The sequence below is a fragment of the Prionailurus bengalensis genome, chromosome E1 (genome assembly GCF_016509475.1).
Source record: "Prionailurus bengalensis isolate Pbe53 chromosome E1, Fcat_Pben_1.1_paternal_pri, whole genome shotgun sequence".
Taxonomy (NCBI): domain Eukaryota; kingdom Metazoa; phylum Chordata; class Mammalia; order Carnivora; family Felidae; genus Prionailurus; species Prionailurus bengalensis.
In genome coordinates, this window is record NC_057347.1 from 40,287,442 (window position 1) to 40,314,602 (window position 27,161).

The 27,161-nt window shown below is 55.5% G+C and overlaps 3 protein-coding genes across 4 annotated transcripts; 1 reads left to right on the forward strand and 2 right to left on the reverse strand.

The window, feature by feature from the left end:
- Positions 1 to 312: 312 nt before the first annotated feature.
- Positions 313 to 6,639, reverse strand: P3H4 (prolyl 3-hydroxylase family member 4 (inactive)). 2 transcript variants are annotated; one of them, XR_006297889.1, is made up of 9 exons: positions 6,082 to 6,605; positions 5,574 to 5,726; positions 5,276 to 5,447; positions 4,475 to 4,603; positions 3,411 to 3,556; positions 2,686 to 2,769; positions 1,071 to 1,215; positions 591 to 756; positions 313 to 492 (listed from the first exon to the last, which is right to left on the reverse strand). XR_006297889.1 is itself a non-coding variant. In XM_043584476.1 (8 exons), the coding sequence occupies exons 1-8, from the start codon at positions 6,559 to 6,561 to the stop codon at positions 734 to 736; spliced, it is 1,332 nt and encodes a 443-aa protein (XP_043440411.1). In that variant the 5' UTR covers positions 6,562 to 6,639; the 3' UTR covers positions 313 to 733. The 2 variants fall into 2 exon arrangements, 1 of the variants encoding a protein (XP_043440411.1); XM_043584476.1 differs by having other exon boundaries at positions 313 to 756; positions 6,082 to 6,639.
- Positions 6,640 to 6,870: 231 nt separating this feature from the next.
- Positions 6,871 to 17,304, forward strand: FKBP10 (FKBP prolyl isomerase 10). Its single transcript, XM_043584475.1, has 10 exons — positions 6,871 to 7,986; positions 12,130 to 12,275; positions 12,715 to 12,904; positions 13,024 to 13,169; positions 13,560 to 13,749; positions 13,905 to 14,050; positions 14,779 to 14,971; positions 15,385 to 15,527; positions 15,728 to 15,891; positions 16,241 to 17,304. The coding sequence occupies exons 1-10, from the start codon at positions 7,742 to 7,744 to the stop codon at positions 16,424 to 16,426; spliced, it is 1,749 nt and encodes a 582-aa protein (XP_043440410.1). The 5' UTR covers positions 6,871 to 7,741; the 3' UTR covers positions 16,427 to 17,304.
- A 1,355-nt stretch (positions 17,305 to 18,659) lies between these two features.
- NT5C3B (5'-nucleotidase, cytosolic IIIB) lies at positions 18,660 to 27,034 on the reverse strand. Its single transcript, XM_043584477.1, has 9 exons — positions 26,951 to 27,034; positions 26,604 to 26,702; positions 25,962 to 26,031; positions 25,829 to 25,875; positions 23,682 to 23,767; positions 23,103 to 23,192; positions 22,007 to 22,169; positions 20,682 to 20,882; positions 18,660 to 19,563 (listed from the first exon to the last, which is right to left on the reverse strand). The coding sequence occupies exons 1-9, from the start codon at positions 26,960 to 26,962 to the stop codon at positions 19,429 to 19,431; spliced, it is 903 nt and encodes a 300-aa protein (XP_043440412.1). The 5' UTR covers positions 26,963 to 27,034; the 3' UTR covers positions 18,660 to 19,428.
- Between the last annotated feature and the right edge of the window lie 127 nt (positions 27,035 to 27,161).

Genomic DNA, 27,161 nt, shown 5'->3' on the forward strand with positions numbered 1-27,161 from the left:
GCCCCCTGCCAACGCTCACCACACTCCCTGAGGGGAAGTAATGCTGGACTAGGAAAATACAGCACAACCCATGTTAGAAATCTGAAACCATCTTCCAGGGACCAGGAAAGGAACTGTGTGCTCACGCCCCCTGGTGGCAGATCTGCAATTGCACTCTGCTCTCACAACCACCCAGGGTCCCCCGAGGCCAAAACTGTGCCTTTGGCCCCCTCGCCCACCACTTATTTACAGATGAGGGGAGATGGACGCAGAGGGAGGCAAGGAAGGATCTGCACCCTCAGCCCAGGGGAGCCTGGAACCCAGGTGCTGCAGTTCATTCAACAAGAAACTTTTATTGAGCACCCACTGCCAGCGTGCCAGAAACCACTGGACTCCTGGTCCAGTGCTCTTCGTGACACTGGCTGCCCCTCTGCTGTCTCTGAAATTCAGGCTGAGACCCCAACTTGGAGGAGCAGGAACCTTCTTCAGGAGACTGTCCGGGTGAGGAGAGCCCTGGGGAGGAGGAAGGGCCATCAGCAGCTGTAGCACCACCAACTTGGGGTCCAGAGACCCAGAGAGGAGACAGGAGGGACCCGGGGAGCAGCGCTCACAGGTGGGACCGGATGGGGCCTGGTCAGCTATGTCCATTTTACGTTTTTAATAAATAGTTCTTGCTGCTGCCCAGGCTGGTAAGGGTGGTCCCATTGGGCCCAGGCTTCCCCAGCAATTCAGGGGTGCAAGGGTAGCTCTCTTCTCATGCTAGTTCAGGCTCCAGCTCTGAAAAGCAAAGGAGGGAGCACCAGGTTAGTCCCCCCACCCACTCCCAAAGAGCATCTGGGGGCTGTCCTGGGGACAAGGGGGCAGGCAGGAGCGAGGCTCCCTAGGACAGGTCTCAGCTGGTCCTGGCTCTGAGAAGGATGCCACCCCCTCACACACAAAGTGGGACAGGGGTGGCTAATAGGCTAGAAGCCCCCCGAGGCGGGAGGTCCTGGCGCTCCGACTGCCTCTGCAGCCCAGTGTGTGGATCCTTCTGTGGCCAACCTCCATCCCAGGTCGCATCCCCACCCTCCACCCCGACTCGAGTCACTGACCGGCCTCCGCCTCATCACCCTTGGCATCCGGTTCCTGCCACCAGTCAGCATAGATGCCCTCCTCGTAGTCCCCCTCCCCCTCGAACTCGGCATCGGATGGGGGATCCTTGGGCTCCCCAGGCGGCACTGTCTCTTCCAGCTCCATCTACAGCAGCCCCAGGGTAGGGAAAGAAAGGAGGTCACAGCAGGCACAAACCCAGACCGGCTCCCTTCCTGGCCGAGGGGCCCCCCATCCCATCTCAGCCCCCAAAGCCCCTCCTTCCCCAGTCTCAAGATCCCACACAGGACTGATCTGAGGGTTTCTCCCACAAGGTCCCATTCCCAAACTGCCACTCCCCGCACCGATGTATGGGGCTCCCCCGACAGAGAGTCAATGTTAGCGTGAGCACTGCTTTCTCCAAGGCCATCCTTTTAAGCATAAATTCCATAGCCATAGCGGATGCTGCTACTCCCTGCATGCTGTCTGCTCATGCAATTTCTTGGCCAGAAACACGGTTGCCCCCCCACCCCCACCCCGTGCCTGGATCGCTCTCGTTGACTCACCAATGCCAGGCATCAGCTCCAGGATTCAGCCATGGCCGATGACCCTGGCTGGATCTGGAGCCCTCCTCTGGTGCCCCGTGCTGACCTCTCCCGAGCACTGTTTGTGCCTCCCCAACTAGACTGTGAGCTGCTTGAGAAGGGGACTGTACCTTTTCATCAACTTACCCCAGCCCCACACACTGTCTGGCAAACAGCAGGCCACAAATAAGTGTAATAAAAATGGCCACCATCCACCGAGCACCTGCTCTGGGCCAGCTCTGGGGAAGATGCTTTCCATACTTGATCTCATTTCACGGTCACCACAATGCTGTGACACCGGCATCACCCTCCCCATTCGAGATGCAGGAACCGAAGTTCAAGAGCTACCTGAGACTTGCCTGGAGGCTGCCCAGCTGGTAAGCAGAGGGGCCAAGTCTGGCTGTCACCAAAGCCAGGGTGCAAACAGCGTAGCCCCTCCCCCATGCGTGATGAGTGGGGGCACGGGTGAGTGAACAAAGTGGGGGATGGATAAATAAATAAGCGCCGAGCAGCCACACCTCACAGAAATTTGGACTCCCAAACCCTCATTCAGGATCAAGGGATCACACTTCAGTCCTTCCTTCCTGGCACCGGCATTCATTCATTCACTGGTTCATTCAAACTCAGTTTCCCGGTGCCAGCTCTGGGGCAGACGCTGTGGAAAAGCTGGGAATAACCTGGCCCCCCATCCCAAAGCACGAGCCTCTGAGAGACTGGCTGGAGAAGGGATGGATCAGGGCTGCAAGTAACTCCAGGGCCAGGGAGGCACAGAGGGTCACAGTTGGTGTTGCAAGCCCAGAAGGCAGAGCCAGAACATGCAGGGAGGGCTTCCCGGAGGAGCTCCACTTGGGCTGGGCTGGGGGAGTTATGTGGCAACATTCAGACACGCAGAGAAGGAGAGCATGAGAACACTGAGTGGGGAGCAAAGAGCAGGTATAGATAAGGAGCAGCTGACTGCCCCCGGAGGTAGGGCCGAGCTTTGGCACAGAGGCCCTCCAGGAAGAGATCAAGGGTCCCCGCCATGGCCCAGCCTAGAGAGCAGGTGGCCACTTACCTCATCATCTGGCTGCAGGTACATATGTGCGAACTCCAGCAGTTCCCGAAGCTCTGCTGTCTGATTGTGGTAGAGCGTGGCCTCCTGAGAGGAAGGGGGGGAAAGTGAGGTAAGCCAGAGCCTGCCGCCAGATGGTAGAGGAGCCAAGTTGGGATCTGGGTCCCCCCCCCACCCCGCACGCTTTTTCAGCTCAACGAGCAAGGAACAGGTATCAGTCACATGCTGACTGAAAAATCATAGCTGTTTGGAGAGGTTAGGGAGGATTGGGAGGGCTCTGTTAGAAAGAGCTCCTTAATCGATTAGCAATGTCTGCCACTAGTAAGGAAATCAAGGGTGGCACCATGTGCCCCATGGCTGCCAGTCTTGCCCTAGATTCCCGGGGGTTTCCTTAGTGGGTCCAAGCTAGGGAGTCCCTGGGAAGGAGGGCAAAAGCCAGCAGTGAGAGTGGTGAGGGTGGGGAGGGGAGCAGGTGGTAATGGACGGGTATTTTTGCACCTCCCACAGCCTGGGCGCTGTGCTACCATTGTGTAGGTGAGGCAACATATTCAGCAAGGATCAGTAATGTTCCCAGGCCCGTTCAGCGGGTGGGGCTGGCTTTGAACCCAGGACTCCAATCACCACCCATAGTCTTTCTTTTCACTTCCCACCCTGCCTTCCAAAGAAGCCAGAATTTTTTTTTTTTTAAAACCACCTGTCCCAAGAGTGCCTCCAAAGGCAGTGCCCACCTCCCGGGGCTGGAAGTCCTCCTCCTCCAGGCCCCAGCGAGCCCGGTGGAAGCGGTAATACACCAGGTTCTGCTGCATGACACTGTCGTCAGGGTCGAAGAGCATGTAGCTGGCGGCGCTGCGGGCGGCCTGGCGCACGTCATTCACTGCGGGCAGGACAGGAGTGAGGAGTAGCCCCCGCACTTCCCCGCCTTCAGGGACAAGCCCTTCCTAGACCGTCCCCCTTTCTCACTTCAGTCCAGTGCTCCTGGCTCCCCAGCTGTCCCCCCCCCCCCCACAGTATCTTTTGGCCCCTTCACCCCACCCAAATGATAATGCAAGCTAGAATGTACTGGGCACTTACCACGTGCCAAGCCCGTGTAACTCATTTAAGCCTCACCATTATCATCATCCCCAATATACAGACAAGAAATCTGAGGTACAGAGAGGTTAGGTAAACTGCTCAAGCTCACACAGCTGGAGAATAATGGCACTTGAGAATGAAAGCCCAGCAGCCTTGCCCTCAACCTCTTCACCAACGGACCCATGAATGGTCTCCTGGCCCCTTGGTCCTTAGCTCCTCCACTCCAACTCCAGCCTCCATCTGAATTTTGGCAGCTCTGCATGGCAAGAACTCTGGAGTTCGTCAATCCCGGCCCCCGTGGATGCCAGGCTCTCCCCCAGACGAGGAGAGCCATAAATCCTGGTGCTACTTTTCATTGGCCATGTGACTAATGGCCCCTTGAGCTCTATGAGCCTCAGTTTCCTCATCTGAAAAATGGGTCCCGTAATGTCAGCTGCAGGGGATGGGTGAAAGCACCAAGTGAGATCAACAGATGTGGTAGGCCTTTGTAAACTGTCGACTGTGGTGGAGTCGTTGGCTACCCATTTACCCAAGAGGTTTCTGAATTCTCCTAAGGTTGCTCTTTGTTCCTTCCCCTCCTCTCACCTGTTTGCCACCCCCAGCCTTCCCTGCCGTCACGCAGGGTCCTCACATATGAGGGACGGCTCCCCACGACCCTGTAAAACTCTCAGGGCAATGCTTTCTCTCCCCCCCCCCATCCCAAGCCCACCAGGATGCTCACACTTGTAGTAGGCAAACTGCAGGTAATGATACATGGTGGCCACGAACTTCTCCACGAAATAGCCGCCCACGTTGGGGGTCAAGTTGGCCTCACAGTCCACCTTGCACTGCAGGGATTCTGCAAAGAGATCTAGGGGGTGGGAGGCAGTGGTGAGGAGCTGGTGCCTGCCCAGCCGATGCCACCACAGGAGATAATGCCAGTAAAGACTTGGCTCAGGATACAAAGGGCAGTGCTGAGGGCAACTACTGTGGCCTGGGCCACCTTACCACCCCCGCAGCTCACCCCCACCCCAAAACCGGAGGGAGTTGGGGCATTCTGAGGCAGATGAGGTTTGGAGGTGGGAAGCCTAGGTAGAGAAGCTCAGGAGAGTTCTTTCTGTCCCCGCTGAGGCACCCCGTGGTCAGGGATCCCTAACCAGGTGCGATTTCTGGCCACAAACTGCCTTCTGCACACACCTGCTGGGCTGTTTCTGTACACATGACCACGGCACCTTTGCACCTGTACTGCCCTCCGCCTGAGGCCTGTGAAACCAACGTCCTCAGGCCTTTTTGGGATGTCACCACCTCTCTGCACCAACGCCTAGCACCTTGGACACTCAGGACTGTAGCCTTTCTCACTGACTGAAGGCTCCCAGGGCAGGGATAACACCTTACTTCTGTGCACCTCCCAAGAACCTCCTGGGTGCTCCATACACGCGTATGGGATGAATACTTACACGTTAAGAGGCCTTAGGAGCGCTGGGAAGCAGGGCCCTGTGGGTGAGAGGGTCACCCACACGGATCTGGAGGGGGAGGGGAATACCTGCTATGGCAGGGTAGAAGTCCTTGAAGTCCACCTGCTCGTGGGCCCCCTCACAGCCAGCCAGACACCGGGCAAAAACGGCCAGGTACTCAGCCAGGGCCCGCTCCATGTCCTCGGTGCTGCTGCGGAAGTCTCCGCTGTTGTAGAGCTTCACGGCCCTGAGGAACACCGCCTAGAGGGGTGCGTCAGAGGGGTCAGGGAGACCCCCAACACCTCCCCTCCGGTACAAGCCCCACGGGGGGCGGGGGAACGGTGGTCAGGAAGGAGCGTCAGGGCCAGCCCTACCCCTCCAGCCCACCTCATAGGGCTGAGCCTCCAAGTCCGTGAAGGGCTCCTCGGCGGCGTCCAGCAGCCCCCGGTAGTAGCTGAGATACTTGGCGGTTAGCTCGTGCTTCGGGTTCCTCTGGAGGAAGGTGTAGGCCGCGGCCGCCGCCTTCTCCAGCCGGTTAGCCTGCGGGACAGGGACAGAGAGGGTCGGAAGGGCCAGAGATTGAAGCCCTGAGTGCACAAGAGGGCTTGGCTGTCCTTGGTTGTGCGATCGATGCTGCTCCGAGACCGGACGGAACCAGATGCCGGCTCCGAACGACGCGCCCCAGCTGCGCCCAGGAGACGAGGCGGGACAGGGGGCGCCAGGGGCGAGGGGCACCCGGCCTAGGGGGGCGAGATGGGACGGTGGCTCCAGGACCGGGGGCGCGGCGGGGCTGGAGGAGGGCGAGGCAGGGCGGGAGGATCCGGGACTGGGGGAGCCCGGGTGGGGCCGGTGGGTCGCGGGGGTGGGGGGTGGGGGCGCAGGGGAAGGCACCCACCTTGAACAGCGCGTAGTGCAGGTACTGGTAGGGCAGGCGGCTCTGGAAGTCGCGCAGCAGCTGCCGCGGCGGGTAGGGCACCTGGAAGGCGGGCAGCGTCCGCTTGCAGCGCCGCAGACAGGCGGCGCGTTCCAGGACGTGGCCGAAGAGCCGCAGCTCGCGGGCCCACTCGTCGCCGCGGCCGCCGTCGGGGCCGGGCTCGGGCCCCGGGAAGGAGGCCGCGGGCGGCGCAGGGCCGCTGCAGTTGGCGTGGCAGAAGGCCTCGCTGTCCCGCAGCAGCCGGTGCAGCCGCAGCGCCGCCTCGAGGTAGCGCGCGCTCTCGCGCCAGCTCTCGCCCTCGTACTGCTCGAGCGCGTGCCCGTAGGCCGCGGCCAGGGGCATCAGGTCCTCGGGCGGGAAGCCCCGGAAGCTGTACTTCTCGTACTGCCCCGCGGCGCTGCCCAGCAGCAGCCACAACAGCCCCCACGCCGCCCGCCCCATGGCCGCGCCGCGCCGGCCGGCTCTCCCCGGCCGAGGAGGCGTCCAGGCCGCGCGGGCGGGCGGGGGCGCCGAGGGGGCCGGGCGGGGGCGCCCGCTGGGTCTTAGCGCCCGGCAGCGACGGCAGGAGGGCGGAGTCGAGGTCTGGGTCAGCTCTCCCGAGGGGCACGGGGCCCACCGGGGCCCTGAGGCCCCTACGTTGGCCGACCTCCTGCCCTTTGGTGGGGGGGGGGGGGGTCTTCCCCTTGAAAGAAGGTAAGTGGGTGGAGGAACGCTTCCCGCAGGGAAGGGGACCCGCAAAGCCTCTCCCCACGCAAAGACAGTCCCCCACCTTAAGATCAAGACATTGAGGGAGCGCCGCCTTCACCACTCTGCCCAAACCTTGGCATCTGGTCTTCTTTCCATTACGGAGTCCCTCCTGCTCCTTCTCCGCCCCTAGCCCTGAAGCAGTCACTTCTAGTGTCCCTCCGCTCCAGTCCGCGACACGGAGGCGCACTCCTGGTTTCACCCCGCACACATCACTCTCGCTGCCGCCCACCTATGTCTATCCCCGCGCGGGATCGTCCTGACTGTCCAGCTTTTGCGGGACCACGCAGCTCGATCCTGGAGAGGCCATCGCTGAGACAGTGGGGATGTGTGTGTGTGGGGGGGGTACTGAGACACCCCCTCAGATTCTGGAGCCTCACCAGCCACCTGGAGAGGCCTAGAATTGGGGGGGAGGCCAACGAAAGAAACAAGGGATACTTCAGTCCGGCTTTAGGACCCAGGGGTTCGGGAAAAAAAGACACTGAACTTTTTTTTCTTTTTTTTTTCTTTCTTTCTTTTTTTTTTCTTTTAATGGGGGTCAGCTCCAACTTTTCCGCTTTCCCGAACCTCCCTCCCAGGCTGAGGCCCCAGGACGCTGAGCCCCGGGAGATAGGGAGGGGGGATCTGGATCTGGAGTTCTTTGTGGTGCATTCCTGGACTCCTACACTCAGCCTTGCCCCCTCCTCCCATTCCACCCTCCGTCCTCCGCCCCGCCAGCTCTTTCTCCCCTGCCCCCATTCCACGTGGACTAGCCAGGGCGGGGGTGGGGACCAAGGACAGGAAGGGGGGAGCCAGCTCCGGGAGGAGGGGGAAAGGAGGTTGTCGGCGGCGACTCCCTCGCTCGCCCTCACTGCCGGCGGTCCCAGCTCCAGGCACTATGTTCCGCACGGTGCCCCCCAGCCGCACCTTCCTCCGGCTCCCCCTGCTGCAGTTGTTGCTGCTGCTGGTACAGGCAGTGGGGAGGGGGCTGGGCCGTGCTAGCCCGGCCGGGGGCCCCCTGGAAGATGTAGTCATCGAAAGGTACCACATCCCCAGGACCTGTCCCCGGGAAGTGCAGATGGGGGACTTTGTTCGCTACCACTACAACGGCACTTTCGAGGATGGCAAGAAGTTTGACTCCAGGTAACGGGTTGGGTGCCCTCAGACTCGCCCCTCCCCTTGGGGCCAGGCTGTCTCTATCCTGGGGATCCCTAATTGCCCTTTGAGGATGTGTCTGCATCCCTACTTACTCCATGATCTCCTAAACCCTAACACAGCACCCTGAGGCTGGGGGCTCCCAGACATCCATCTTCCCAAAGATTTCCCTGCCCTTAATTTCAAACCCTCACCTCTTAAAGGACCCCAGTTTCTTTCACAACAAACTCCCCACATTCCCCAAAGTGTTTGATGATCAAGGTGAACTGCTCTATTTACTCAACAGTGCTTTATTTAAAGACATGGCAGGGAGGAGGTTCTGGTCCCCAGCGTTGGGGGGAAGGGCATGGTCCCTGATGCATGTGAATCCTCCAGTGGTCTCAGCCTGGGACCCCCTCCCTTTCCACCCGGGCTGAATCCCTTCTGGTTCCAGCCCCAGGTTTCAGTGCCTTTGTAACCAGAGAAGAGTCAATAGAACTTTTTTGGAGGCGGTGGGGGTTATAAGCAACCAGCATGTTAAAGAAGGGTGAACATTGTAAGACAGCAGGATGGATCTAGGAGTGTAGGGCATAGCTCCGTGTGGGACAGATAGGGACCCTATCTGTCTACGTGTCACATGGCTGGGCATTGCCCCCCCTGGGCTCCCGGAGGGTTCTCGTACCTCCCTCTCTGGGTCTCCCTGCACCACCGCCCCCCCACCTCCCTCCATCTTAGCTCTATCAGGCCAGTGCTGCCACCCATCTTGCCAGGCTTGGGGTTTGAAGGATGGGGTTCTGATCCGATCAGGCCTTTTAGTCTGCTCTGGCAAGTCACTTTTGTTGGTGGGGGGCAGGGCAGGGCTGTTCGGTTAAACCTCAGGTCCCAGTCACACCGCATCCTTAGAAGTCAGTCCCTCTTAGACCCTTTCCCAAAGCACACAACTCAGCCCACGGGAAATTAGCTTCCATGGCTTTGGAAGGCAGGCAGTGTGTTAAGAACTTGAACTCCAGAGTCCAAGACCTTGGGTTCAAATCCAGCCAATGACCGTGGACAAGGAATTAGGCCTCTTTAAGCCTCATGTTCCTTATCTGAAAAAATGGAGATGAAAAACAATCCGGAAAATTAAGTCCTCCCTTCCTAAGGCAGATAATAGGGCTTAAGCAAGATGATGAATGAAAGAACTTCACATAGTGCCTGCAAATACCAAGGCAAGTTCAGGGAACATTAGATTAGCCTTGACTCTGGGGAGGACTGAGTGCCCTTATCATGTTTAACTGGTAGGAACTTTGTGCAGTGCTTGGGCCCTCACAAGAGCACCGTGAAGGAAGCAGCTCAGTGGGCAGAATGAGGTGTGGACAGTGGCCAGAAGCACCGCCCAAGCCAGGGAGGGGTTGGGAGCAGGGGATGACTTCCTTGGTGGGACTCTAGGAGCCAGACTGGCCCCAGTTTGTGCAGTGCTGAGCTTGGAAGACTTTCCTAACCCCTTAACCCCTTTGATCAAAATGAAAATCTCTCAGGGCGCCTGGCTGGCTCAGTCAAAAGAACATGCATCTCTTGATCTTGGAGTCATGAGTTCGAGCCCCATGTTGGAGGTAAAGATTACTAAATAAATAAATAAATAAATAAATACATAAACTTGAAAAAAAATAAAATAATTTAGGGGTGCCTGGGTCAGTTAAACATCCAACTTCGGCTCAGGTCATAATCTCATGGTTCGGTTCTTTTTTTTTTTTTTTTTAAACGTTTATTTATTTTTGAGACAGAGACAGACAGGGCATGAACAGGGGAGGGGCAGAGAGAGAGAGAGACACAGAATCCGAAACAGGCTCCAGGCTCCGAGCTGTCAGCACAGAGCCTGACGCGGGGCTCGAACTCACGGACCGTGAGATCATGACCTGAGCCGAAGTCGGACGCTTAACCGACCGAGCCACCCAGGCGCCCCTCAGTTCTTTTTTTTAATGTTTCTTTTTTTTTTTTTTTTTTTTTTTTTTTTTTTTTTTCATTTTTGAGAAAGAGAGAGAGAGCCCAAACGGGGGAGGGGCAGACAGAGAGGGAGACAGGATTTGAAGCAGGCTCTGTGCTGAGAGCCTGTCGCTGTGGCTGGGCTCCACCTCACGAATCATGAGATCATGACCTGAGCCGAAGTCAGAGGCTTAACTGACTGAGCCACCCAGGCGCCCCTCTTGGTTCAGTTCTTGCAGAGCCCTCTTCGGATCTTCTGTCTCCCTCTCTCTTTGCCCCTCCTCTTCTCCACTCCCCCACTCTCACGTGTGCATGTTCTCTTGAAAATAAACAATTAAAACAGTAAAAAATAAAATAATAGAAACAAATTTTAGGGGCGCCTGGGTGGCTCAGTTCATTGAGCATCCAACTTGGGTTCAGGTCATGATCTCGAGGTTCGTGAGTTCAAGCCCCATGTTGGGCTCTATGTTGACAGCTCGGAGCCTGGAACCTGCTTCAGATTCTGTCTCCCTTGATCTCTCTGCCCCTCCCCCATCTGTGCGCACTTTCTCAAAAATAAATAAACATTAAAAAAATTGTTTTAAACACAAATCTCCCATCCTCCCTTAACTTCTGAAAACTTAAAACTGTAGCTAAAAGCAAATAAAAGCCTGGTGTGCCTGGGTGGCTCAGTTAGTTGAGCTTCTGACTCTTGATTTGGGCTCAGGTCATGATTCCAGGGTTGTGGGATCAAGCCCCACATCAGGTTCTGCACTGAGCATGGAACCTGCTTGAGAGTCTCTCTCTTTCTCTCTCTCTCTCTCTCTCTCTCTCTCTCTCTCCCTCTGCCCCTCTCCCTAGCTCTCTCTCTCTAAAATTAAAAAAAAAAAAAAAGCCAATAAAAGTCAAGAGATACAGGGGCGCCTGGGTGGCTCAGTCAGTTGGGCGACCGACTTCAGCTCAGGTCATGATCTCACAGTCTGTGAGTTCGAGCCCTGCATTGGGCTCTGCTGACAGCTTGGAGCCTGGAGCCTGTTTCAGATTCTGTGTCTCCCTCTCTCTCTGACCCTCCCCCAGTTCATGCTCTGTCTCTCTGTGTCTCAAAAATAAATAAACGTCAAATAAAAAAAAAAATTAAAAAAAAAGTCAAGAGATACAAACTTCCAATTATAAAATAAATAAGTCATGGGGATATAATGTATAGAAAATAGTATTGTATTAACTTTGGACAGTGACAGATGTTAACTACACTTATTACACAATAAGTATGATCTCGTATGTAAATGTCAAATCACTTTGTTGTACACCTGAAACTAAATCTTGTATGTCGATTATACTGCAACAAAAAGTAATGAATAGAAGTAAAATAAAATAAAAATGAAAGCCATGGCAATTTTAGAACAGGCCTTTCCAAAATTGGAAACCAATCCCTACCCTCACTCAGCTCTGTTTCCCCCTCCTTTCCCTGGAAAAGCCATTGGTGCAGCGGCACAAACATGGAGTTGAGCAGACTGCATATTAGCTGTGTGACCTTGGGCAAGTCATTCAGTCTCTTGTCTCAATTTTTGTCATAAGAAAAATGAAAACAGGGACCCCCCCGGGTGGCTCAGCTGGTTAAGCGTTCAACTTCAGCTCAGGTCATGACTTGTCTGTCAGCCTGGAGCCCACTTCGGATCCTCTGTCTCCCCCTCTCTGCCCTCCCCTGCACACGCTGTCTCTCAAAAATAAATGTAAAATTTTTTTTCAGAACAAGGAAAACAGTAATGCCCATTTCACAGGGGAAAGGATTAAGTAGGTGATTGTAAAACAGGCTAAGCATTTATCTGGCACATCGTAAATGCTCAATAAATGCTTCCTTCCCCTTTAGCACCCCTTTGCTGTCGGCAGATGGTGGTAGCTCCCGGGCCTGCACAGCCCTCCCCTATCCCGGGCAAATAAAAGCTCCTGGCCTCCTGGGGGACTCCTCTTGTGTAACAGCCCATCCTGTTAAGGTGGGGGTCATGGCTGACCTAGGGGGAGGCATGAAGGCGAGACAGAAGCATGTGGACCTACACCTGTGATAGGGAGGGGGCTTGAGAGTGTGTGTGTGTGTGTGTGTGTGTGTGTGTGTGCACGCGCGTGTGTGTGTGCGTGCACGCGTGCGTGCACCTGTGCATGTATGCGATCAAGGCCCGAGGCCAGTGTCTCCCATCTGTTTCCGCTCTCCCCCAGCTATGACCGAAGCACCTTAGTGGCCATCGTGGTGGGCGTGGGGCGCCTCATCACCGGCATGGACCGAGGCCTCATGGGCATGTGTGTCAACGAGCGGCGACGCCTCATTGTGCCTCCCCACCTGGGCTACGGCAGCATCGGTGTGGGTGAGAAGGGTCGGGGCACCCGCACGGGGATGGAGGAGACAGGAGTCAGAATCGAGGACCCCAGGGCCAGAAAACTGAAGCGCAGAGCAGGAGAGAGACTTGCCCCAGGTCACACTGAATATGCAGTGTGGATAGGGGCAGGTCTGGGACTAGAATTTCAGCCCCCTGGCCCTGGAGTCGGGGGAAAGGCGATGACAGGGCCCTGGGTGGGATCCAAGCTTGACTAGGGAGAAGGGGCACTAGGAGTGGTGGAGGGAGGGGCCAAGCTGGACATTCAAATGTCCATTCCACCCACCACCCTGGGGCTGCAGCAAATGTGGTACCGCCTCTGATACAAGGTAAGGGCCGGAGGGAGTCCTGGGGCCCTAGGGACCGTGGCATGGCGAGGGGTCTGGGGGAGCTGCACCGAACGTGAGCTGTGGCTGCTGGACCCTCACAGCGGGGCTCATTCCCCCGGATGCCACCCTGTACTTCGATGTGGTCCTGCTGGATGTGTGGAACAAGGCAGACACTGTGCAGGTGAGCACCTTGCTGCACCCAGCCCACTGTCCCCGCACGGTCCAGGACAGCGACTTTGTCCGCTACCACTACAATGGCACGCTGCTGGATGGCACTGCCTTTGACACCAGGTGAGGGCTGGAGGGAGTCCTGGGGGGCCGGGGACTGTGTGGCATGATGTGGAGGGTGTCCGGGTCCCATCCGGCCTCTCCCATCTCCAGCAGCATCACTTCTACCTCATTCTCTGCAGCTACAGTAGGGGCGGCACTTATGACACCTACATCGGCTCTGGGTGGCTGATCAAGGGCATGGATCAGGGGCTGCTGGGCATGTGTCCTGGAGAGAGAAGAAAGATCATCATCCCTCCGTTCCTGGCCTATGGCGAGAAAGGCTATGGTGAGGGCAGACAGAGACTCGGGGATTCCTCAGAAGAGGGCTGCCGTATACAGTTATTCAGGTTGTGTACTGCACAAGGGCACTCAGCCAAGGAGGCAAGTAGGGTAGGGGTGAAATCTAGCTCTTGGTGGTGATCTCACTAAGAAGGGGTGCTTTATTCTGATTCACACAATCACTTAGGATGGGCTGGTGGTGGCCCGGGGGAAAATCCAGCTCACGCCTTACAGGGAGAGCAAGAAACAGGGCTGCTGAGGGTATGGAAAGGTCTCTGGAGAGCAGAATTAGCACCTTTTTACAGGGTGCCCACATGGGCCTTCCTGAGTCAAAAAGGAGCCCTGGTTTGCTCTCCAGTTGTACCACTTGTATGGTTCAAGTCTATCCCTTCCCCAGGGACTGTGATCCCCCCACAGGCCTCCCTGGTCTTCCACGTGCTACTGATTGATGTCCACAATCCGAAGGACACCGTCCAGCTGGAGACACTGGAGCTACCTCCTGGCTGCGTCCGGAGAGCTGTGGCTGGAGACTTCATGCGTTACCACTACAATGGCTCACTGATGGACGGCACCCTCTTTGATTCCAGGTGTGTGGTTGGTGGTGGGGAGGCGGGAGGAAGGCCGAAGAAGCTGAGGCAGGATCTGGGGTCACCCGGGCTGCAGCTGGAGGTGGCTCCATCCTGCCTGGAAGGGCAGGGGCCCCTTTGACCCCCTGGCCCGCCCTCCCCGCCCTGTATTGCAGCTACTCCCGCAACCACACCTACAACACCTATGTGGGGCGGGGCTACATCATCCCAGGGATGGACCAGGGGCTGCAGGGCGCCTGCATGGGGGAGCGCCGGAGGATCACCATACCCCCCCACCTCGCCTATGGGGAGAACGGGACTGGTAGGCATGTCCCTGTGCTCGCGGTCACCGCCTCGGCAGCTCCACAGACTGCTCCCCCACCTCCCCAGCACAGGGCCGGTCCAGCCACCGCTCTGCCCCTCTCACCTCGAAACCCATCACCCACCCACCTTCTGCCACACAGACTCCATCCTTTTCTCCAGGGGCCCTCCCCTCACTTCTCCCTTCAATCCTGGAGAAGGGCAGCCGACTCCTGAGCTGGGGAGGCGGGGGTGGCTATGGGAGGACAGAAACAGTGTAGCCCTAGGAAGCAAAGAAACCTGGACTTGACTTATGCTAACTAACTTGGATGTAAATTGAAAAATAAATAAGTTATTAATAAAAAAGAGAAAAGAGAGAAAAAGATGATTGAAAAAGGAAAAGAAAAAAAAAAGAAAGAAAGAAAGCACCTGGACTTGAGACCCAGCTCTGCTGGAAGCCTCAGTGTCCTCACCTGTAAAATGGGACTAAGGACATTGACCAACAGGGTAAGTTACTGGGAGGTTGCGAGATGATGTGTGTAAAGGGCTTTCTAACTGGCATGGCCCTCCCCTCCCCTCCCCTTCCCCTCGCCCCCACAAGAGGTACTGAAGAAGAATTGACCCTGGGGACGAACACCCCATCCCATCCTCGTTGGAAAACACAGGGCGGGGAAGGTCTAGGGGCCTCCGTGGAGGCCTGAGCAGCCCCTCCTGGATTCTGAGCCGATCCACTCCCCGTTCTGGCCCCAGGAGACAAGATCCCTGGCTCCGCGGTGCTGATCTTTGACGTCCACGTCATTGACTTCCACAACCCTGAGGATCCAGTGGAAATCAAGATACTGTCCCGGCCCCCTGAGACCTGCAACGAGACCGCCAAGTCTGGGGACTATGTTCGCTACCACTACAACTGCTCCCTGCTGGATGGCACCAAGCTCTTCTCCTCGTGGGTCCGGGGCGGGGCCAGGGCTGGGCAGGTGGGTGGGCCCAGGCGTGGGGAGTCCCCCAGCACCTCCACTCGTGCTTCCCCCATAAGTTCCCATCCAGCGAGCGTGGGGTGGGGCACGAGGAGCTGAGACTCTTTACTGGCGGGACTGGAAGGGTGAGGCTGGCAGTCTGGAGGTCTGTTTGTGGGGGGGAAACCAAAGCAGGGAGAGGGGAGCCCTCCAGGCTACATTTCAGGGGCAGCGGCAAGACGGGGAGGGCGCCCCATCTCTGAACTGTCGGTCCCACGCTCTGCTGTGTGGGGCGGGCACCAGAAGTGACTGGGAAACGGGGAGGGCCGGGCTCGCTGGGGTGTGAACCTGCCTGGGACGAGGATGGGTGCTGAACTGGGAATCTGCTCTCCCCCCGCCCCAGCCACGACTACGGGGACCCCCAGGAGGCTACTCTGGGGGCCAATAAGGTGATCGAAGGCCTGGACACGGGCCTGCAGGGCATGTGTGTGGGAGAGAGGCGGCAGCTCGTGGTGCCCCCGCACCTGGCGCACGGAGAGAGCGGAGGTGAGGGGCAGACTGGTCCTTTGCCCCCGCCCGCCTTGGGCCTGGGCGGTTGGTGGGAGGAGTGAGGGAAGCCTTCCCAATGGTTCTGTAAACATCCCGTGTGCCCAGTAGGGGAAACTGAGGCATGTGGGCTAGGGAGCACACTGGGCTCAGACCCTGGCCTGATCGGGACGCTTTCCTTCTGTCCTCCCTCCCTCCAGCCCGGGGTGTCCCGGGCAGCGCAGTGCTGCTGTTTGAGGTGGAGCTGGTGTCTCGGGAGGAGGGGCTGCCCACCGGCTACCTGTTTGTGTGGCACGAGGACCCTCCTGTCAACCTGTTTGAAGGCCTGGACCTCAACAAGGATGGCGAGGTCCCCCCGGAGGAGGTGGGTGAGGAGCTTACTCCGTGCGGTCACCCCAACAGAAACCACCACCCCGTGTGGTGGCATGAAGCAAACACAGTCTACGTCTGTTGTCCTGTCTGTGCCTGTTTCTGCCCTTGCACTGGGTCACTGCGCCTTAGGTCCCCTGTCCCTGCCTCTTCTTCATGCAACCCACCCCACCCCCCCAATGCTGCCTGTCCTCCACACCCACCCTCTGCCTGGCCCCCAGCACCTGCTCTTCTCTCCTCTGTGCCTCCCTGTGCCCCAGGGCCTTTCCCAAGGCCACCCACCGCCACTCAGGCGAGACCCTCACTCCCCTCTCCCCTCTCCCCTCGGCTGTCTTGGCTCCTAGTTCTCCGCCTTCATCAAAGCTCAAGTCAGTGAGGGCAAAGGACGCCTCATGCCTGGGCAGGACCCAGAGAAGACCATAGCAGACATGTTCCAGAACCAGGACCGCAACCAGGATGGCAAGATCACTGTCGAGGAGCTCAAACTGAAGTCAGACGAAGACCAGGAGCGAGTCCATGAGGAGCTCTGAAGGGCAGGGGCCTGGGCCCAAATGCAAAGGCCCACTTCTCGGGGGGGTGGGGGGACAGTGGGCGGTGGCGCTGACCTTCCAAGGGTCACCCTCCCCTGTGCTGGCATGTTGGCTGGGAGCATCTAAAAAGTGGTCAGAGATGACTCTGGTCTTGCCACCAGCCCGAGAGTAAAATCTACAGCACAGACCTCTATTCAGGTTTTCTCTTCCCACCCCACACCCCTCACTTACAAGTTTTGGAGTCACAAAGCCAACCCGGTGATTGGTGGAGTCTAGGGGCTGGATGCGGCCACTGCTGGCCCCTCACCCATACCTCCCCTCCGCATCACCATACAATGAACACGGCCAGCCGAGCTCACCATTTCATTTCCCCAAGCTTCCCTTTTATCTGTACTTTTCCTTGCCGTCCCCAAGCACGCCCCTACAGCCCCCATTTCTGTGTCGAAGCGGCTCCCAGGAGCATGAACCAGGACTGTCCAGACTCTCAGCCTTCCTCTCTCAGCTCTGGCTGGCTTCTAGGAAGGGCCTCCCCCCTTACCTGTTCCCCCACACCTATCCCTTCCCCCCTCACTACATCCAGTAGCGGCTGAAGGCCCCTGGGGTGCTGCAGTCAGGGCTGGGTTTGTGTTGCCTTTCATCCCTAAGGAAGGCTGCTTTCTCGAAAGGGACAGAGAACCGGAAGAGTACGAAGGGTTAACTACTGGGATGGGTCTTAGGGCTATGAAATCCTTGGGAAATCCTGGTTTCAGGGCAGAGTTGAACTTGGAAGAGGGGCTCGTTTGGGGTGAGAGGGGAGTGGACAGAGCTCTGCCCACTCAAAAGGCTAAATTGGTGTCAGATCCCTTTCTCCTTTGTGCCAAATAAAAGACTAAACCAAACACCTCAGGCTGTGCTCTTTCCTTGTGTGTATGGCGGGGAGGCCCTCCGACCCAAAGATTGGGGAAGAAGGGAACAAAGCGGGCCGTCTCTTCATACCTCATCAGCTCAAGATACTGTGTCCCTCGGTCTCAGCCTCCTGCCTCCTGAGGCCTAACCGGGGCCCTCCCCAAGGAAAGGGACCCCCAGTCTGCCGGAGGGAGGGTGCAGAGTGGGCATCTACAAAGGGGCCTGCCAGGAAGGTGTGGAGAGATGATCCGGGTCTCCTAACCATCCCAGCTGAACAAAGAGGCGGTCCCTGACCTCAAACATGACTCAGGGGTTAGATCAAACCGCACAGGTCAGAATCCTCTCTTCCATGTAAACTGGTTCCAGTACTCAGCTATCCCCACCTCTCCTTGCTCCTGGCGGCCAGCCTTTCCCACCTGCCGGATCCACCCTCCTGCCTAAAGGAAAGGTAACAGAGTTGCAGTCTGCAGGCCATCTGCCCCTCGCCTGCCTGGCTGGACTCTGGCCAGTGCAACAAAAATGACCTGAGCCAAGAGAGGACGGGGGAGCAGGGGAAGCTTAGGAGAGAAAAAGTTGGTGCTGGGCTCCCTGGACCGACCTATCCCCACAAGCACCTGTTTCTTATCCAGCACCCTGAGACACATGACTTTTCCCATGGCCAGTAATAGACACTCCCGGACCCAAAGCATCCAGAAGGCACCTCCAGATCTGACGGTGGCTACAGATCTGGCCTCGCATGGTAACCGCCCCCTTCCCAGAAGCTAACAGGCCAGCCCTGAACTGAAGCCCGTTTGAAGGCACGATGCAGAAGAAACAGTATGGCTTGGGTCAGGAACACTCAAATCCTGGCTCTAGCTCCTAGCTATGGAGTTTGGGCAAGTTTCTGGTCTTCTTGAAGCCACCCGGAAATGAGAAGCATGCCTGCTTTCAGGGACCTTGTGGAGGATTAAATGGCACGCACCTACAGCAAGCACTACCTCTCCCTTCGCACCTGCAGGTAAACGCAAGTGTCCCACAGCCAGCATCCTCTGCAGCAGGATGAGGGGGTGAATCTCTCGGAGGACAGGCTAAAAAAATGCCGGGTGAAACTGGCTGCTTTACATTTTCTCTTCAAAAGGTACCCTAGAGAATTCAGTTAGTCCTTGACCATCCAAGTCAACAGGGAAGGGACACGGGACGGGAGCTCTGAAGGAAGCCTAATGATGCAAGATGTCAGAGCAGAAATCACTCCCACCTGTCACAGAGCATCTTCTCCCTTCAGGTCCCGGTCTTGACTCCCCTTAATTAAGTCACCCATCTTGGTGGTCCTGGATCCCTCTGAGGATCCATAAAGAGGGAACTCAGCAGATAGGATTGGCCAGATCCCACCAATCCCAGTGGGATTTCAAGTTTAATGGATACCTCAGCCTAAAGTCAAACCATTCCAGGTCAGAAACACACCCTTCCAACCCCGCCTGCCCACCCTGACCCCCAAGCACGTTTCATGTTCAGAGGGTCTTGTGGGTGAATTCAGTGTTGTTGTTGTTGTTGTTTTAATATTTTATTTTTTTAAGTGATCTCTACAGCCAGCGTGGGATTCGAACTCATAACCCCGAGATCAAGAGGCACACGCTCCACTGCCTGAGCCAGCCAGGTGCCTGTGAATTCGGTGGTTTTGAATTTCTGTGCCATAGAGCCCTAGTGGCTTCTTGGAGATTCCTGCTCCTCCAAAACCAACAGGTACGGGCTCTGCCCTGCACCCCCTGAATCAGAACAGCTGGCTTTTTTTCCCTTTTTTTTATTTAGATCTGTTTCACACATTAGATTTGTTTGAAGAACAGCTTTCCGTGTTTAAAAATTTGGGGAAAAAAGAACCCCTGGGCTAGATGGTCCCTAGTTAGAGTGGTAACACCCTGCAGGTCCCCTGTTCACCTGGTGGGCCCTCCCACCGCCGGGCAGGGCTTCCCGGAGCCTGGAGCCTGGGCGCTGGGAGGGGGAGGGAGGGGCACGGGCTCCCCAGCCGCACCACCCTGGACTGTTCACTGCCCGCCCTGGGAGAAGCAGCGCCCTCGGCAGGACGGCCTCTTGGCGAGGCTCCCACCTCTCCGCAGCCCCCCGCGCCTGACCCCGGCCTGCACTCAGGAGCCCTGCATCTCTATCCAGTCCCCGCGGTGCAGGATGTGCTGCAGGAGCCCGTTGACCACGTCCAGCGTCTCGTCCTTCTCCAGCACGATGTCATAGGAGTCCATGTAGCGTTCCCGCCGCTCTGCCACCTGCCCCGTGGAAGGGAAGATCGAGAGGCCCCAGAATGCCCTGACTTCTGCCTCTGCCTCCCTGGCACCCGGGGCAGGGGAGGGAGGGCATCCGAGCTGCAGCTCGACGTTACAGGGACCGGTCCTTTGGATGGCAGTGGGTACAGGGTGCCATAATTGACCCTTGGGTCAATGTCCAAAGGACAGCACAAGGATTGAAATTTAAAAACCAGATGTACTTCTAACCCATCTGGATTGAGTTTTCCCAAGGCTCAAGCACTCTGGAGGTCTTCAGCCCCTGCTGGCTGAGGGGAGGACTGGTGGCCTTCGACCCTGACACCATACTGTGCCCCCTTTTGACCATTTCACCCCCTGTCAGCCTCTGGTCTGTCCTTGTGTTTTTGTTCTCTGAACTGCAAACCCACCTCCTGAATACTGACATCTCCTATTTCAATCATATCTTACAGGAGGTATGACTTAGGAGGACTTTAATCAGCTCTACCAGTTCCTAAACTATGTCACCGTGGGCAGATGAACCTCCTTGCCTCAGTTTCCCCCATCTGTAAAACAAGGCATGTTAGTCTCTACCTCAAAAAGTTGCTGTAGGGATTAAAATGGGCTAAAACGCCTGGAACATGGTGGCACCAAATAGTAAGTGCAGGCTCCAGTGACCCTGTCTCTGAGTCCCACTGTCATGCCATGTGCCGAACCCAGCTGTCATCACGGGGTATCTCTTTTGTTTTCCTGCGAACATGGCTCGTAGCTCACCTTAGTACCTCTAATACTTAACAGTGACTAGCACACAGAAGGTGTTTGCTAGGCATTAGTTAACAGGGATTGAAAAAGGAACAAGCCAGGGCGCCTGTGTGGCTCAGCTGGTTTAGCATCTGATTCTTGATTTCGGCTCAGGTCATGATCTCATGGTTGGGTTGAGATGGACCTGCATTGGGCTCTGTGCTGACACGGCGGAGCCTGCTTGGGATTCTCTCCCTGCCCCTCCCCTGCTCACGCTCAGGGGCTCACATGTGTGCACTGTCTCTCTCTCTCTCTCTCGCTCTCTCCCCCAAAATAAACTTTAAAAGAAAATTTAAAAAGAAAAAGAAGCAAGCCACTAAGATAGGGTCTGGTCCCATACCCACCTTGTCATTTAAGAAGCCAATCTTGAGAATGTTCTCCACGCCAGGAACCCCATCAGCCATAGTGAGGTCCCCCATGGAGTCCCCCAGCAGGAGGATGTTGGTTTTGCCCTGAAGCTGCTGGAAGTACCCGGAGTTCTCACAAACGGAGCTGTTCTTGTTGTATGTGTGTATGAGCTGGCCCTTGAATCCCTGTAGGAAACCCTAAATAATCAGGAGACAGACAGAAGGGCTACAGGGACCCAGCTAGAGCCAGTGTTCCACTGTCTCTGTCGCAGAGAAAGGGGAATCCTGCGAGCCACAGAAATGCCAAAACCTCGCTGTAGTCTAAACCAGGGGTCGGCAAACTGGGTCCTATAGGCCAGACTGGGCCTGTTTTTCTAAATTACGTTTTACTGGAATACAGCCAGGCTCATTTGTTTCCATCTTGTCTGTGGCTGCTTGTTCTTTCACAGCAGAGTGAATTTACATTGCGTAAATTTACATTGTGCAGTTGTGACAGATCATAAAGTCCACCCCACAAAGCCCAAGATATTTACTACCTGGCCTTTTACAAAAAAAGAAGTTGTTACCCCTGATTCCAACAAACAAGGACCACCAAATAGTATTGATCACCTACTCTGGTGGAAGCATGAAACCCATGAAACAGGCGCTGTTCAGGCTACATGTGTGCTAACCCCAGCTGCGGGCCACGTCCTCGCCACAGGTTTAAGGGACGAAAATTCCAGCCATTGGTTTTAAGGGGAAGAAGTCAGAGCAAGGGTGAGTTGGAGCAGCTGACCTCTGGCTCTAGGAAAACAAGTCAAAGTCTAAGCCCTTGAGTACCTAGGATGGCATAGGACCTAGGGCAGTGACATGGGGCCTGGCTGAACCCCGGGGCAGAGAGCTGTCAGCCAAACACCAAAAGGTAGGTCCTTCAGAAGTAACTGTCTCTAGGGGGCGCCAGGATAGCTCAGTGGCTTAAGCATCCAACTTCAGCTCAGGTCATGATCTCACGGGTTCGTGGGTTTGGGCCCCGCGTCCGGCTCTGTGCTGACAGCTCAGAGCCTGGAGCCTGCTTCGGCCCCCCCCCCCCCCCCCCCCCGCCCCTTCCCGACTTGTGCACGCACATGCGCGTGCTCTCTTTCTAAAAAATAAACAAAAACAAAAATAAAGAGGAAATAACGGTCTCTAGCTGGCATAAAGAAAGAAATAACTGCCTGAAGCAAGAAGCCAGCATGCCTTCCCTCCCTTCCCTCCCCAGGTCAGGGCTAACGTTGCGGGTGCTGCCCCCAGGGCTGGTGGTCCCCATCCCTCTCCATCCCCAGCCTAAAGAAGATCTGGCTCACGTCTTCATCAAAGTCCATGTAGTTAGACACAATGTGGATGTTGGGGTGGAACACTTTCATCTGTCGGATAATCTCCTCCAGGATATCACCAATGCCCGCAGAAAAGATGAACAGGGGAATGTTGTTCTGGTAGAGGGTGTTGAAGAACGTCTTGTATCCCTCCCTGAAAAGAGATGAATGGATTCCGCCTCTTCCACCACTCTTTCTTTTCTCCTTGGGTGATATATTTTTAAGTTTTTTCTTTTTAAAAACATTTTAGATTGCGGCATAAAATACATATAGTAAATGGTTAACGTGCACTAATCTTAAGTGTTCGACTCAACTAATATTTACATATGTATACAGCCGTGTACTTACTAACCAGATCAAGGTTCCCTTGTGTCCCTTCCCAACCAACGCCATCCCCTCTCATTCTCCCTTCATATCACTGCTGATTAGCTGTGCCTATCCTTGAACTTCATATAAATGGGCTTTTGGTTGGTTGGTTTGTTTCTGCCTTATTTTGTTCCAGCAAAATACAACCAGGCAGCTCTCTGGGGCAGCTTCATTGAGGAAACACCCCAACCCCACCCAGGCACTTACTGGATCTGCATGTGTCTCTACTCTCTTGGCTTTTCATGGCTCTCCCCAGTTAGGACACCCAATCCTCGAGAGCAGGCTCTTCCCTCTCTGTGCCCTCACCCCTCCTCCAGTAAACATGCCAGCAGAGAGAGCTGCACTGGGAAGGCCACTAATGATCAAGTGTCCCAGGCCAGCCAACTCCCATGTCTAGATTAAGAACGCCAGCCACCATGGTGACCCCAGTGTCTTTTTACCATTGGAGAAAATGAGCTAGATGCTGTTTGTTCTAGGAGAGCAAGGCTTGGTCATATTCATAATATTTCCACTGGCAATAGACAGCTTCCTAGGATGCACCCAAGGCGGGAAATCCTTCAGCTGTATCCCAAGAGGAAAAGCAAGACCTTCTTTGCAACAGCCACTCATGGTGCTATGTCTCTTCTGGCTCCCCCAGCAACTAACTCCCCTCTACTCCTTCCTAGACTCTTTTTTTGGTGAGCAAACCAGTTTCAAATGGTTTCCAGAGCAAGAAGCTCACCTCAGCATTGCATTGGACTCTCTAACCACCTGGGCGATCTGAAACTTCTGAATCTTCTGCTGGCACAGGAGATCGTGAGCTTTGGTCCACCTAGAAACGGACACCCCACCAAAGACCAAATTCAAATCACTAAGTAAGTAAAGTATCCTTTCTCTTTTCAGGGCCAAGTCCCCTTCTGGAAGGATTAAGGGAGGCCTCATCCACCACGCCACTTCCTGAAGACTCTGGCTGTCCTTAAAAGGAAGAGGGTAAGAAAGCCACACCACAGCCAGAGGAACAAGGGTTGGGTGAGCTAACTGCTGAAGTCAGAACTCTTCTGAATCCCTCCCTCGGTGACCCCCACGTTCTGGGGAACTCGGGCTCCATCCAGCAATACTGGTTCCAATAGGAGAGTTATCTCCCAAAGCACTTATCCCCACCCCCCAAACCAAGGGGCTTCTACCTCATTCCAAAGACTCTTAGTGGGGCCCCACTCTAGCAGTGGCCACAGGTCGCCCCACTGTGGCTGGACAGTTTGTTCTAATAGGTGGACCAGTCTACCATGAGGGCCAGGAGCGGCTCAACACCATCGTCACTTACCATTCTACCATATGAGGTAACTTCTCTTTGACGGTCCGGTGTGGGTCAATCTCAATTGGGTAATAGTGGTGAAGGAGCGCTTTGAGCTGGAACATCCCAATGAAGACAAAAGCCGTTAGTCTGCATCAAGTTTTCCCCAGCAAAGTCCCACCGATTAGCCTGAGAAAAAGAATCACCTAGAAGACGCAACTCTGTGTATGGGAGTGACCGATCTGCACAGCTGGTCATCCCATGAGGTCTAAGAATCAACGAAGACCTTTTGCCATCAGGTGAGAAGTTTACTAGGATTTTGTTGTTCTCACCAGCTCAGTCAGCAGGGTTTAACCAGTAAGAAGGGATTAATGCTATATTTCCCCAAACGGGATACACTTTCTCAGGGGGGAGGCGAGGTGACTTTAGGGGGTACGTGGATAAACAGTTTTCATTTTAGTAGTTTTAGATTCATTCTAGTGCATATTAAGGAAAAACAGAAAAAAAAAAAAACCAACACCCTAGCACATCAAACTCATGCTTTCACAAAGGTTGTTTCTTTTCTAAGTGAACTGCATTCAGATTTTTAACCATAGGCCAATTTAAAGTAAAATATGTAGTAAAAATCACCAAGATATGGCAAAAATCATGGAAATGGAAGTAGAAAAATCATAGAAGTCAAGTTTGGGACCCAGCGTGTTAGTGGATAACCAACACAAAACCAACATCGGGTGAACCACCTCGCGAGTAGGTACATGTACTTCTTCTTACTAAGATTTCCTTCCACAGGCCAGGCACTTTGGCTAGGGAGGCCACGTCGGGAGCCATGTGTCACACAGAGTCCGTCAATAACAGCACCCAATAAAAACGGGAACCGATTGGGTAAAGGATTTTAATTTTAATACAGGCACAATCTCAGAATATTATGAGAGCTAATGTGGAGTCCCTGACCACAGTTCCAAAAGAGAGTTAAGTACAAAGATCACAGACAAGGGGAGAAAGCTCCCGAAATGTATTGAGGTTCTCAATGTGTGCGTTTTTGGGGTGTGAGAACAGTCTTCTAAAAGCATAAGAGAATTCAACAGAAGAATAGCATTTTTAAAAAAGAAAAAAGATTTCATCCATAAGCTTTGCTTTATGACTTTTTTCAGGAGCTCATCAACACCCAGAATCTTAGTTTTCCCTAGCCTCATTATCCTAGAGAGGGGACCCAAATCTGCTGTCTTATTTGTGGATACAGTGTTCTGGAAGCTGATAAGATCAGACACATGAGGAGCCACAAAAAGTGACTTGCTAAAGGTAATCGGTGTGAGAACTTATGTAAAGCTAAAAGTGTATCTCAGAGAGACAGGTTTTAGAAAAGGAAGAGTTATCTAGAATTTGTTGCCTATCTTAACAGCAAGCAATCATGACGGAGTATTGGAAAAGCTGACCAATATGACAGACCGAAAGACCACTTAGTATATAACTTAGTGAATTTCCTAATGAAATGAAGCTAAATGACAGAGGTACTCGGCAGCAAGAGCTCAGCAGAGAAATGCACAGCGGGCCCGGCTCTATTCTTTATATCATCAAAGAAATAGCACAATGCAGTCAAGTGAGTTTGGGACAGAATCGGATCTATGGGAAAACCAGGCTCTCCATGTCTTTCCATATGACCCTTGAATGACATGCTTCTCCTTTCCAAGCCTCTGTTTTCAAAAAAAAATTTTTTAACGTTTATTCATTTTGAGACAGAGAGACAGAGCATGAACGGGGGAGGGTCAGAGAGAGGGAGACACAGAATCTGAAACGGGCTCCAGGCTCTGAGCTGTCAGCACAGAGCCCGACGCGGGGTTCGAACCCACGGACCGCGAGATCATGACCTGAGCCGACGTCGGCCGCTTAACCGACTGAGCCACCCAGGCGCCCCTGTTTTCTCATCTGTTAAATGGAGGTAATAATGGTTCTATCCACCCCTCGGAGTTGCGGGAGGATTAAATAGAAAATGTTGAAGTCCCTTGTAAACTCCACAGCTAGCAACAGGCATCACATCCATATTCTAACCACCAATCATCACATGTGTTGGACATAAAGGAAACACTACCCCAGTGTATGACACAAGGTCCACCTGAGCCACCAAGAACCATCTGCAGTAGCACCTGATAGCAGTCTCTGAACAAAGGGGGGTGACGTACCTCATTCCGGCACTCCTCACTGATGATCTTGCTGTTATCCAGAATGTCTGCAAAAACACAGAACTCCTTTTATTTGCCACTTAGGAGCCACCATCTTGTTAAGCCCCACAAAGCAAGCTAGTATGTGACTTACTGTAGGAAGAAGGGCATCGCTTTCCGTTATATGCAAACCTGCTCAAGGTCATGTCAAAATCAGAAATAACCTAAAATGCAAAAGAGAGATGCTGTCTACACAGGCTCCTTCCACTGTCTGGTGGGGGAAGATTATGCAAGGCAAAACAGCTCAGGGCCCAGCCAGTGGGCAAAGCCCTGCAGGAGCTAGGAAAGGCCAGAGGGGGGAAGGGAGAACTAATCCTAGGTAGTAGCCTGCTAAGCCCGAGGAGGCCCAGCCTCTTGCTGGAGGCTGACAGGACTCTGACTCTTGCCTTGCCATCTCTATGCCCTGGGTCCTTCCCAAGGTGACCCATCTCCATATCTGCAGCTTCCTGGGGAGCCCTTTGGTCGGGCTAGTGTGGAAATAAGGCCTCAGGGCCTGGTGCTGGGTGCTTTCGACCTAATTAGAGGAAGCAGCTACAGGGCATGACTGACAAATTTGAAATCTAGGGTTTCGGGCAGGTGGGCTCTAACCCAGGGCAAATCGGGCGGGGCAGCCTGCTTGCCCCCCAGGCCGCTGGCCATTTCTAGGGGCTGAGGGCATGCAGTGTCCGCCGCAGCGCCGGCAGGCCCCCTGGGCAGGTCACCTCCCCAGCCGCCCCACCTCGCCCCCGGGCCGTACCTGTAAGCGGTCTCCCCCGCCCCTGCGGAGGGCGCCCACGATCTCCTGCACCCGCCCGGGCTGCCGCATCAGGACCGTGGCCTTCATCAGGGTGCTCACCTGTCCCGAGACCCGAGAGAAGCGCTGACCCCCGCACCGCGCTGGGCCCAGGGGGAGCCCGGGGCCGGCTCGACAGGCCTGCGAGGCCGGGCGGGGTGCGGGGAGCGGAGGAGGGGCTCGGCCTGGCCCGCGGCGCCTACTGGCCGGGGTGGCGCGGCGCGGCCCAGGCGGCCCGCTGGGGGCCTCGGAGCGCCCCGGGGGTCGGGGCCCGCCCCACGCCCCACGCCGGACGCTTCCTCCCGCCTCACCTCCTCTGCCATGGCGCTCGCTGCCGGGACGACGGCGCCGGGACAACGACCGCCCCGCCGCCGCACTGCGCAGGCGTCGCCGGCCGTCGGTGGCCGAGGGACCGCGGGCCGAGGGCCGGGCGGCAGGCGGGGCCGGGGGCGGGAGGCGCCCGCGCCGGGGAGCACCCCGGCTGAGGGCTCTGTGTTGAGGCGGGTGAGGGTCCCAAGAGCT

Coding starts and splice junctions, on each gene's coding strand:
- P3H4 (XM_043584476.1), bottom strand. CDS start 6,561: ATGGGGCGGGCGGCGTGGGGGCTGTTGTGGCTGCTGCTGGGCAGCGCC. Junction 3,557..4,474: donor GCAGTTTGCCTACTACAAGT/GTGAGCATCCTG, acceptor TCCTGCCCGCAG/TGAATGACGTGCGCCAGGCC. Junction 1,216..2,685: donor ACCTGCAGCCAGATGATGAG/GTAAGTGGCCAC, acceptor GGGCTGCTGTAG/ATGGAGCTGGAAGAGACAGT.
- FKBP10 (XM_043584475.1), top strand. CDS start 7,742: ATGTTCCGCACGGTGCCCCCCAGCCGCACCTTCCTCCGGCTCCCCCTG. Junction 14,972..15,384: donor GGCACCAAGCTCTTCTCCTC/GTGGGTCCGGGG, acceptor CCCCCGCCCCAG/CCACGACTACGGGGACCCCC. Junction 15,528..15,727: donor GGCGCACGGAGAGAGCGGAG/GTGAGGGGCAGA, acceptor CCCTCCCTCCAG/CCCGGGGTGTCCCGGGCAGC.
- NT5C3B (XM_043584477.1), bottom strand. Junction 23,768..25,828: donor GTGAGGAGTGCCGGAATGAG/GTACGTCACCCC, acceptor GGGATGTTCCAG/CTCAAAGCGCTCCTTCACCA. Junction 19,564..20,681: donor TTGGCTTCTTAAATGACAAG/GTGGGTATGGGA, acceptor TCCACGGGGCAG/GTGGCAGAGCGGCGGGAACG.